Source organism: Lytechinus pictus, chromosome 9 (genome assembly GCF_037042905.1).
Source record: "Lytechinus pictus isolate F3 Inbred chromosome 9, Lp3.0, whole genome shotgun sequence".
Lineage (NCBI taxonomy): Eukaryota > Metazoa > Echinodermata > Echinoidea > Temnopleuroida > Toxopneustidae > Lytechinus > Lytechinus pictus.
The window spans coordinates 19,238,150-19,250,474 of NC_087253.1; the positions used below are offsets into that span (position 1 = coordinate 19,238,150).

Genomic DNA, 12,325 nt, shown 5'->3' on the forward strand with positions numbered 1-12,325 from the left:
CTAAACAGACATTACAGAACAAACATAAACGTGAGCCTAATAATTTACATTAATTTTGGAAGAGTAGATTCTTCTTCTTGTAATAATAATAATAATAATGATAATGATAATAACAACAATAATAATAAATAATAATAATAATAATAATACTAATAATTATGATAATGATAATACTAATAATAGTAATAGTAATAAATAATAATGATAATAATAATTACATTCAATTTATTTTCCAGTACTGGTAAAAGCATGCAAGCATTAAAAAAAAAAAAAATAGTCATCACGAACCATAAAAAAAAGAAATTTATGTATTTTATATTACATAACAAATGGGGCAGCTGCTCGTTTATGACGTCACGAATCCCAAACTTAAACTTCTAATAACTTCTTTAATATTTATTAGAATTTCGTCAAACCTTCACCAATATTTTTTTTTATTATTTCTTCTGCTAATTTGACAACAAACCTTTGTTGAGGGTAAACTTCCCCTTTGAGCTTTTTGTAAATACTGTGGTTAGCTTTAAGCTTACTTAATTTCATGGTTCAGATTAACTGGCATGACTTGTATATGTCGAGGATATATATAGTGTTCTTAGAATGTTTACATTGCGCTTTAATTTGTTATATTTCAATTCAAATTTGTATCGCGTATTCAACAACATCTCAAGCAAGGGCGAATCCAGTATTTTTTCAAAGGAAGAGGGGGGGGGGGGCACATTTTCCGAAGGAAAAATTTGATAAGCCCCCCAAAAAAGATCTTCACTTTCAAAGGGGGAGGGCACTTCTGTTTTAACGGCGTCTTTTTACATTACAAATTTTAATTGTGCCTCTCAAGGGGGGGGGGGGGCACGGGCTGGCTTTGCCCCACCCCCCAACCTGGATCCACCGGTGATCTCAAGATGTCGAATTGTGTATGTATGCTTTGAATGCTTTTAAGTAGAAGTTAATCCGTATGTTAAAAATATCAGGCTTCCCAATCGAATTGGTTTCAAAAGGAGGAAGGCTGAATCTCTAGAGAAAAACGTACTTTATTCCACAATCGCAAAAATTGACCTGTTTTTTGTTAGTTTTCGTCAGACCAATTATAGCTGGCCCTGTTGCTGATCTAAGGCTGATCCCGTCTAAATAGAGTAATTTAGCATATCCGTTGAAAATGTAATCAAAATCTGTTAAAATATAACAAAGTTATTTAATTGTGAAGTTTACCAATACTTTGCGAAAGCATATGAATGCATGCCACCATGAATAAACAATATGTCGGCTGCTAATGGTGCTGTGTCCCCACTTTCCTTTTCGTATTTTGTGACCCGTGTAACAAAATACGCTTCAATCATGAAAATCTTACACATTAAATTAACAGTCATTAAATTAAAAGTCAACTCATTAAATTAACAGTCAACTATGTTTTTTTTTTAATTTTAGGAGCAGAACAATTTGAATATGATTAAATGCTAAAATGTGTGTAGGAGGGAGTTTACATCACTAGCTCAGACATTGCAAATTCATGAAGTCGTGCTTGGTTATTCCTCGTTCGATTTTGATGAAATATTAGTGATTTTCGTCAGATTCTACTCCAACTGTTCAAATCATTATTTTCAGCCTGGAATACCTCTTCATTTTAGGCACACACGACTATAATATCAAGGTTGTGATTAAAAAACACCACTTGTTTGTAAATGTTACTACTTTATCCTGTTGAGCGATTATTTAATTTATTTGACTATCACATTCAAATTATCAATTACTGAAATAACAGAAAGGCAAAGCACTGGACTGGGATGTAGCTGGTACTAAATTTTGAATCTTAATTTGCAGACTTCCTAAGGGACCTCTCCTCCTCCTCCTCTTTCTTCATCTTCTTCTTCTTCTTTCTTCTCCTCCTCCTTCTTCTTTTCTTCTTCGTGTCCTCCATCTCCTTCCCCTCTATATTCTTCTTTTTTTTTCTCCTTCTTTTTCCTACTTCTACTTCTCTTTCTCTCCCTCTTTATATATATATTCCTTTCTGTTTCTTAAATATTTCTTAATGTTTTTGTATTGTAAACAATAAGTATTGATATGCTTATTCGGTTTTGATAATGGTTAATATATCCTTTTCTATGCTTTTCACTCTCTACGCCTACCCTCCACCCCTCTCTCTCCCTCTCTCTCTTATTTCTCTCTGGCTCTCTCTCTCAACTTTCTCTTCCTATTTTACTCCAGTATAGCTCAGGGCGAGCTACCCTGCCCTCCTCCCCCATTTTATCTCTGTTAATCCATCTCTTTTTATCACTTCATGAAATACATGTACATGAAAATGAAAATCCATATTTTATTGTTCGAAATAGACATGAAATGAAATACTCAAAAAAATTGTTTTGCCCAATATTGATCGTGGGCCCGGCAGCCGCTGTGCAGCGCCAGATCGACGAGGCTCTATCCCTTTAATCTTTGAACGCCAAACAGGGTAGCAGCAACTGCCATCTTTTAACGTCTTTTGGTCTGACACGGCCGCGGGGTTTGAACCCCCGAACTCCCGGTTGTGAGACGGACGCTCTATCAACTGAGCCAACACACCGGTCATATATATGTATATCTTGCAAGTTAATTTCCATTATTGAGGCAAGTCAATCATTCGGCCTTTTAATTTTATACCCTATACCTACCTAGATGTAATTTTGTTTTGTAATCTTGTCTTGATTGTAGATTGCTCCTCTCACGTTGTGCTGCTGGCCAATTGATAAATACTACACTCTAAATTCCAAGGATTTGATATAAATCCAGATCGGTTGTGAAAAGTGACCAGCCGAATGTTTGATTTAGATTTAAACCTTGTTGATTTAGATATAGATCTAACAGATTTGAATTCAAATCTTTTGAGATTTAAAAGTAAAAATTCGGCTGGTCACCATTCACAGCCGATCTGGATTTATTTTAAATTCTTGGAATATAGAGTTTAGACTATCAATTGAATCATTGTTTATACATAATTACAGATAGGCCTATAGTTATATTAAGTCGAATACTAATGGCTATAATCCAGATAAGAATCCAAATAAAAATTGAAATGTATTTCATTAAGGATATACTAACATGCAGAGCTCAACGCAATAAGCAAATTTTGTAAATTTGCTATTACAATTTGACCTGAGCAGCTAAAGGCCATTGGTCTTGAATCGGAATAGTGCTTTTAAAGTCACTAAAAATATGCTCGCTACCACTTTTTAAAGCGTAACAAGAACGTAATCTGTTAATGATAAACAATATATTTTGAAATGGACAAAATATTGCATCGTATCATTTTCGTGAATGTATAGAAATCAGAGGTGATCTAAGTTTTCATTCATCGATTTGCAAAAAAACAAATACAATAATTATCAGATCATTCAATCATGATAATAAAAATTCGCTTATTGCAAACACTTTATTTTGATTCATTTTCCACCATTCCACTTTTATTTCTTTGACGTCTTAAAATAAAGCATGTAAACAATAAACAATCAGTAAAACACCTTTTAATAAAAACTGAAAATATTTCAAAATGTAATCCGTATGCTCGAAATCGATTATTAATAGTTTGAATTTGGCAATACCTACATACTAAAGTTCAACACCATGTACTGCTCGTGCGCCCGCCCTTATTCAATTAATTTACTCACATTATTTTTTTTGGGGGTATTGTTTTCTGAATTTCAGATTGGTATATACATTGCTTTGCTGACACAATTTTGTTGGGTGTGTACGTATTTTTGCCCGAAGTTTGAATACAAATATGTCCGTAAGAAATTATTTTGGTAATCAGGCGAGTGTCGAAATTGACCCTTGGTGTTTTTATCCTAAATTTGATTTTCGGATCTTTATAGCGCCATTCAAGTCTTGTCTTTAGCTGAATCAAATTGTACAAATAACACACGTCAGCTCGTATCCGTTCACATATGGCCCACACTGTATCCCTCCCGGGGAGCACCGAGCCTCCACCATGTAGAAAAGGGCCCCATCTTGACTTCCGGTCGTTCCAGGAATTCCCATTGCATCCTCGTCCATGCAAACGAAGTCGGTCCTGGTCTTATGAGAGTACAGACTCGACATGAGGTAGCCCTTGTATTCCAGGCGCCATTTTGAAGACGGGCAGTCGTTACGGCCTGGAATCATGATCTTGGTAAGCCTGGTTGGAGGTGCTCTGCAGATGGCACAAGCTGGGGTTTGGTCATGGAGATCCTGCAGGACTTGGGCAGTGCTTGTCTCGTACTCCGCGTTGTAAAGCAGGGATCGCGTCCCGTGGGCAGTTGTCTCTACTTCACTGTAGATGGGCTCTTTGGGGAGGCAAAGGTAATTGACACCACCGCCAGTGTGGCTGTAGTGGGCTCCTGCTGTACTTCCTGTGAAATCAAATTCAAATGCAAATCAAAGATATAAGATATTAAAAAGGCATCAAATCAACGATTTAACATTAACATAATGAAGCAACGCAATATATCGCCGAAAGACATAAATAAAGAAGTCGTTATAGCAGCAGCAGCACCAGCAGCGGAGGTAGTAGCAGTAGTAGTAGTAATAGTAGTCGTAGTAGTATGAGTAGTAAAAGTAGTAGTAACGGTTGTTAAAGTAGTAGTAGTAATAGTAGTAGTAGTAGCTGGAGTATAGGGCAGTAGTAGTAGTAGTAGTAGTAGTAGTAGTAGTAGTGGTGTTACGGTAGTAGAAGTAGTAGTAGTAGTAGTAGTAGTAGTAGTAGTAGTAGTAGTAGTAATAGAAGTAGTAGTAGTAGTAGTAGTAGTAGTGTAGTAGAAGTAGTAGTAGTAGTAGTAGTAGTAGTAGTAGTAGTAGTAGTAGTAGTAGTAGTGTAGTAGAAGTAGTAGTTGTAGTAGTAGAAGTGGTCATAATTTTTGTCTTCTATTTTATTTCCGAGCAGATCAATACAAGGACAAAAAGAACATCGGCGGATCGCCAAATTCAGCAAAGCTGCATAATATTACTGTTCTTCCTTGGGGTTTAGGTTGTTTATTTGTATTAAATACCTGTAGCAGTATCGACGTAGTAGAGTAGTAGTTATGTAGTAGTAGTAGTAGTAGTAATAGAAGTAGTAGTAGTAGTAGTAGTAGTAGTAGTGTAGTAGAAGTAGTAGTAGTAGTAGTAGTAGTAGTAGTAGTAGTAGTAGTAGTAGTAGTAGTGTAGTAGAAGTAGTAGTTGTAGTAGTAGAAGTGGTCATAATTTTTGTCTTCTATTTTATTTCCGAGCAGATCAATACAAGGACAAAAAGAACATCGGCGGATCGCCAAATTCAGCAAAGCTGCATAATATTACTGTTCTTCCTTAGGGTTTAGGTTGTTTATTTGTATTAAATACCTGTAGCAGTATCGACGTAGTAGAGTAGTAGTTATGTAGTAGTAGTAGTAGTAATAGTAGTAGTAGTAGTATTTGAATATGATTAATTAAGAGAATAAAGAGCGCCATCATTTGAATTATACTACTACAACACTAACTATACAATTTTTGAATGAATGATTTACCAAATGGCAAAATTTTAGATTTTTTTTAAAGGAAAGGCCAAAGTACTGGCAAGTTCTTGAATCTTCTTTCCCCCTTCTCTCTCCCTTCCCCACTCCCTTGCTATCCTACACACTCTCATACTTGCACTTTTGCCTTATTGCACCCACATATAATGTGTTGCTGAAGATGCCGTGGACGGGATCGAACCCCGGACTTTCATGTCTAGTTAGGTGCCTTGAGCCACTCGGCCACAACACGTACATTTACTCTCTCACACCCTCTCTCGTGCACTCACACACCCAAACCTATACTAACACCACACACTCTCATACGTACCCTTCACACGCACCCTCAACTTCACTAACACCACACACACACCCTCTCTCACGCACAACCTCTTATGCACATCCCTACACACACCCACTAATACCACACACCCTCTCTCACGCACAAATTCTCATGCACACCCGTACACACACTCACATACACCACACACCCTCTCACGCACAACCTTTTATGCACACCCCTACACACACCCACTAACACCACACACCCTCTCTCACGCACAACCTCTCATGCACACCCGTACACACACCCTCTTACGCACACCTCTTACGCCACACATCCTCTTACGCACAACCTCATCACCAGATACATACCCTCACCCTCACTAACACCACACACCCTCCCTCACGCATAACCTCTCAAGCACACCCCTACACACACCCACATACACATCCTGTTACGCTCACCCTCACCATCTCTAACAGAAACCTCACACACACACACCCTCGCTAATACCACAACCCCTCTTTCAGGCACAACTTTTTTTTTTTAACATGTTCACACCTAGTTACCAACAATGCATATAGCATTTCCATTTATTTTAAAGCAGGTAAAAGAGCATTGTAGATTAAATGCCTTGCTCACGGGCATAGCTGCCGCGGCCGAGGATCGAACCCCGGACAACTTACACAACTTACACACATCCGCCACGTACCCTCACACACAGGCACACGCGCGTACCTCCGATTGCTTTCTCTTTTCTCAATTATTCAGTGTCAATCATGGGCGGAAATCTCTCCCCAAAGGTAAGGATCTAGGATTTTCCAAGAGGGGGGGGGGGGGAGGGTACATTTTCCCCCGGAAAAAAAAAAAAAGTTATCACCAAAAATGTAAGGTCATTTCGTTCAAAATAAATTTGACAAGCAAAAGAAAACATCAACAACAACAAAAAGGTTATCACTCTTTCAAAAGGGGGGTCACACTGGGGAAAAGGTTTTTTTTATTATGGCTTTTATTTTAATTTTGAATTATATTTTTTTTCCATCATAAAAGACCACAAATAGTAGGGGGACATTTGATATTGTGCCCCCCCCTTTCCAAATGGTAGGGGGACGCGTCTCCCCTGGGATTTCCGCCCATGGTATCATTAATGATTCACTGAACTGACCTAGTAATAATTTATTTCGTATTATTCCTACCAACACGAAAATCTTAAAAAGGAACCCCATAGGAGAAAAGATATAAATGATGATAAAAGGTCCTAAAATGGCACTGTTTTAGGACCTACCTGAATAGACCAGTTCCGAACCGTTGGGACAATCGTCTCGTCCCCAGTGAGTATAAATAGTGCCACCTAAAAGAAATATAATGCAAATAACAGGGAATTTAACGAAAAGTATTCATATTCTGATTTGTGTCTAGTCATAGTAGGTGGGTGTTTCATAAAGCTGTTCGTAAGTTAAGAGCGACTTTTAGAACGACTGGTGATCCTTACTTGTGATAATTGGTATATTAATTGGCGATGGTTAAGCGCGTAAGAAAGGTTCACCAGTCGTTCTTAAAGTCGCTCTTAACTTACGAACAGCTTTATGAAACACCCACCTGAGCTACCATGATTTAATATCGTTGATGCTCAATAAAGGTGATAAAATGATAATTAATATTAGTTTACTTGACACATATTTTACGAAATTTTGTATTAAATATCATTGCATGAAAAAAAATCCATGTTAACTTTATATTGTCGTATATAGGCAATAAATAAGTGAAGGAAATATATGAAGCTGAAATGTGTTATAATCTGTAAGAAGTTGAGGATCCCACGTGTAGAAAAATTACAATTTCTAAAAAGGTTGCATAAAACACATATACGGTAGCTTTACAGCACTTATGATATTCTTTTTCATGTTTTTTTAGGGGGGGGGGGTGATATAATTAAAATAAAAAGGGAAATGAAATTTCTTACGTTCCAATCTTATTTTCACCCAGTTTTTTTAATAAATCATTCATGTATATCATTTTCATAGGATAAGATGGAGCTATATATCTATATAAATATACTCTATATATGATCATCACCTGCTGGTGTAAGCGAATGAAGGCCGAGAAGGATACGATTCAGCTCGCTGACACCGGTCACAGCGTCCGACTCGTTCGTAAAGGTTCCGGAAAGAGCCGACAGTGACGTATCGCTATTTCGGCGGTTCCGAACTTTCAAGTTGTTCACGAGGTAGTCTCGGAGCTCTTCGACGTTGCCATTTCCGATTGTTTCCGAAGCTGGTTCTTGAGACTGATTATCGTACGAAGCAAATAGAGACATAAGGTGAATGAAAAGTATTATCAAAACATATAAAAATCAGTAAATCGGAAGAAACTTACGATAATATTATAATGCTCATTTAACAAAGCCCATCAAAACCTTTGGATAAGAGTTAGCCATAATTATTATATTCCAGTACACTGTAAAAAAAAAATGGTAAAACTTTAATCAGCACGAGGATAATTATGTTTCCAACCAATTTGGGGCAGTATTTTACCCAATATGCTTCCCGGGGAAGCATATTGTCCAGTATGGTTAAAAATAAGCAGCAGTTACTTTAGAATAGGCAAAATTTTATCACACCGGATAAATAAAAATGCCCAATATTGGTTGGACACATAATTACCCCCATGGAGCATTTTTACCCAATATTTTTTTTAGAGTGTATCAAATGAAATTCGAATATTGCAAAAAGTGTAGCGGTCATTAGATAGTTTTTCAGCCATTAGAATTCAAATTTGGAGCCTAGCCCATGCATGACGTACATTCCTATCCAGAATACCGCTGCGTTCTCCTCCCTATATATTCATGCGCAGTAAAGATGATTTTTTTTTTGTAAAGGAGAAGGTTTCACGTCCTGTAATGAGAAATCTTTATACCACTGTAATGCGAAGTTAAAAACAGTGGAAATTCCGGTTCCGAGACATTTGCCCCGTCGACAATTGCAACGATAGAAAATCTGCTCGCTAAGACGGACATAAAATCTTACCTCCGAAATTAAATAAACACTAATCCTTATCTTTACATTATTCTAAACAAAAGAAACTCGACTACAATCTAACTCCCTAAGCCCTCCGACATATTAAGACAGGAACAAATGTCGCAGGAGCATCATTATGTCGTGACACCGAAATGCCATGAGATCTTTGTTTAAGAAATAAATTGAATTAATTGACTATACCTGATGAAGTCCGGGAATTATCTGTCTCAATACGCTCACTAATTCATGGAAATCTTGAGAAAGTTCTGCCAGACTTTCTGCGGTTGTTGCCTCATCTGTAATGATCAATAGAGAGGACACAATTGACTTACAGTCAATTGGGTTGTTTGTGGGGGCGTCGTGGTCTAGTGGTTATGACTCTCGTCTTTCAGTATGAGGGACGTGGGTTCGATTCCCAGCCATGGCATGTTTTCCTTCGTCAAGAAATTTACCCCCATTGTGCTGTACTCAACCCAGGTGAGGTAGGAAGAAATTCCTTGAATGCTTAATAATCAGCACCTGTAAGGCAGCACAGCTAAGGCCAGGGTAATAATAGCAGCGCTTTGTATCTTCAAGAAAGCAAAGAAACGCGTGACCATCGCATGAATTGAATTGGTCATATTTTTAAAAAGTGCTTCATTCCAATACTTATCCCAGTAGATATCGCAATAAGCATTGTAGACGTGTTGTGGCTCAGTGGATAAGCCTCCGGACTTGGAACCACAAGGTCCGGGGTTCGAGTCCCACCATGGCACTTGCGTCCTTTGGCAAGGCGTTTTACTACATCTGCCACTTTTCACTCAGGTATAGTAAATGGATACCCGGTAGGTAGGAAGGAATTCCTTGAATGCTTGAGCGCCGATCAGGGTAGCCGTGCTAAAGCCGGGGTGAGTATGCAGCGCTTAGAAGCATTGTATTGATTATTAAGCGCTATATAAATGTTGCATACAATTATGAATTATTATTATCATTATTATTATTAAACATGATATACTAGGACTAGGATGATGTCTAATATAAATTTCACATAGTATTCGAATTCGAATCATTAATTTTCTTCTATGCAATAACAATTTAAAGATAACAGTTCTCTCCCAGATGGCGAGCATTATGGGACAAACATCGAATGCGCATATTTGATAATTTCATGACATAACATATATATAATTGCTTATGACATAACATTTTTTTAAATTCCAATCGCAAAAGTGCAGTTTTCCATTCTGAAATTGAAGATAAAAACTGAAATATATATTTCCGAGGTACCTACTGAACTGGGGATGACACGACATCTGCTTCGGCGACAATTGCTCCGAGCTTTATTTCGAAGTTGATAATTCCGTTTGTGGAATTTAATTACAGCGGAGCAATTGCCGCCGGAGCAAATGTCATGGAACCGAACTGGGATATGACTCCCACCCCCACTCTCCATCATCATGCACACACTTACTACACCTGTACACACAGCACATGCAACTAAAAATGTTCTTCTACATTCTGTGAAACAAGAGTCAGGTTATATCACCAAAACTTCTTGATATCACCTTTTAATCTTAATTCATATTCAGCAATGTTCTGATGACATTTCGTAGTCCTCAAAATCAAACTTTTGCTCGGTTTCTCCTTCCAGGTTTAAGAGAACGTCAACTTGAAAGATTTTTTGTTTAATCGAAATTTGGATCGCGATACAAATTGTATTTTCCCTTGCGTATAATTGGCCCTATACCTTAGTAAGAATACCTGCAGCAGAATAAAGTTACTATGTTCCTAATCGTTACAATATAATGCACTATAAATACAGCTAGTTAGTTTACCTTGATTAATCGGCGAAGTTGTAGCTACACAAAGAAAGCAGCCCAGTAAACTGATCAGAAAATATGATGCCGCCGCCATATTGCACCAAAGTCACGTCAAGGAGCTCAAATTGACACTGACGTTTGGATTAGAGAGACCTATTAATCTTGTTTATGCCGAAAAGTCAAAAAGAGTTTACGAATGATAGACATCGCCGCTCTCAATATATACCGATGTGCAGAACTTTTTATGAAGCCGACATCGAGGGGGGGGGGGGGGGGGGGTTCATTCTCAGATTCCATTCTTCCTGCTCCATGGCGCATGCGCATTGACACGAACTCCCACGCTCGCTGTACTTTGCGACAGGTGCAACTTTCTCAAATCTGACAGTGCAAGTGCCAAGTGGCGTGTATCTATAAAGAAAAGGAAATACAAAATTGGACAGATGAATATTAACATAAATTTGGATGTCAAAGTTTTCTAGATATATTGAGTAATGATAATCTGTTATTTAGCTTTTTCCACTCGATATTTCCGTAGTGCCCCCTTCCTCTTTGAACGAGGGGGGGGGGGGGGAGGTGGACATCACGCTTGCCCATTGAAGCGTTGAAAATGATTGATTTTTTTCACAGCCGGGCGAAGTCAGCTCGTACAGTGCAAAAGGTTTTAATATTGCTGAAATCGGAAAACGGGAAATAGGTTACTTCTCAATTATCGATACATGAAAAGGGTATACATCTCAACCTATCACGCATAATTATAATATTTCAAGCATAGTTTAAGGTGGGAATAATAGTAAAAAAATACTTGTTTAGGGTACCCTGATATCGGACCAGTTATCAAACGTTGATACTTCTTTATGTTCCATTTTTAAAGCCCAGACATAGCGTATCGGCCAAACTTTGTAAAAAAAAAGTTGCGAGCGCGTAAAACCTGAGACATTTTCCCCAGAACAAAATTGAAACTTAAGAAAGATCTTGACATTTGACAGTTTGAAAGAAAATAGAATCATATTTTACCCTTCGCGCTTTCCTTTTCTTTCCTTTCCTCTTTTTTGTCCTTGGTCGTGAAATATTTTGGGGTTTATGGCCCCAAGCCCCTCCCGCCCATCTGTACTTCAGTGGTGTCCACCTTGTAATGACAAAGCCCCCCCGAGGGGGAGGGGGGGGGGGACTTTTACTCAGTCAGTCTGATGATATTTTATCCCAGTAATAACAAAACACTGAACAAAAAGAACAGTTTGTATAACACCCCATTTAGTTTAAAACAGGATATAATGGAAAAAAATCAGGAAACGTACGATACCATAAAGAACAAAACAACGGTGTCCCTTTCTGGCTGTTAAACCTCATTAACATTTTTAAGGTCAATTTTGTATATTCCCTCTTTCGGGGTTTTACCATAAGTCTTATATCTTTGTTTGCATATATTTTTCGATCATAATGGATACTTAAATGTTTTTAGACATTGGCCCGTATTCTGAAGTCAGGTTTAACTTATTAGACCACGGTCAAACTGTGCTAAAATTATGGGGAGCCAAAAATTATGTTTATATTGTATATTTCTTATGTCTACTATTTGATGATGATGATGATGATGATGGGTTCTTGTATAGCGCCGGTATCCGCCTCAGCTGGGCGCTCATGGCGCTTGCTCAAAAATAGGAAATATCTCACAAATTTCAATGTCTTTAAACAGTGCTTATGATCATCATTCAGTTCAAGTACTGTCCTAGTAATGCTACAATTGAGTTATTCCTGCAA

The 12,325-nt window shown here is 37.8% G+C and overlaps 1 protein-coding gene across 1 annotated transcript; it reads right to left on the reverse strand.

The window, feature by feature from the left end:
• Positions 1 to 2,284: 2,284 nt before the first annotated feature.
• LOC129267600 (uncharacterized) lies at positions 2,285 to 10,950 on the reverse strand. The gene is made up of 5 exons (XM_064104876.1): positions 10,583 to 10,950; positions 8,970 to 9,064; positions 7,828 to 8,038; positions 7,037 to 7,102; positions 2,285 to 4,355 (listed from the first exon to the last, which is right to left on the reverse strand). Exons 1-5 carry the CDS (start codon positions 10,659 to 10,661, stop codon positions 3,868 to 3,870), a joined length of 939 nt encoding a protein of 312 aa, XP_063960946.1. The 5' UTR covers positions 10,662 to 10,950; the 3' UTR covers positions 2,285 to 3,867.
• Between the last annotated feature and the right edge of the window lie 1,375 nt (positions 10,951 to 12,325).

What these genes read in the sequence shown, in the direction of transcription:
- LOC129267600 (XM_064104876.1), bottom strand. Translation starts at nt 10,661, where the DNA reads ATGGCGGCGGCATCATATTTTCTGATCAGTTTACTGGGCTGCTTTCTT. An exon ending in AACTTCGCCGATTAATCAAG is followed by an intron (nt 9,065 to 10,582) that starts GTAAACTAACTA and finishes TGATCATTACAG; the next exon opens with ATGAGGCAACAACCGCAGAA. An exon ending in TTCGGAACTGGTCTATTCAG is followed by an intron (nt 4,356 to 7,036) that starts GTAGGTCCTAAA and finishes TTGATTTCACAG; the next exon opens with GAAGTACAGCAGGAGCCCAC.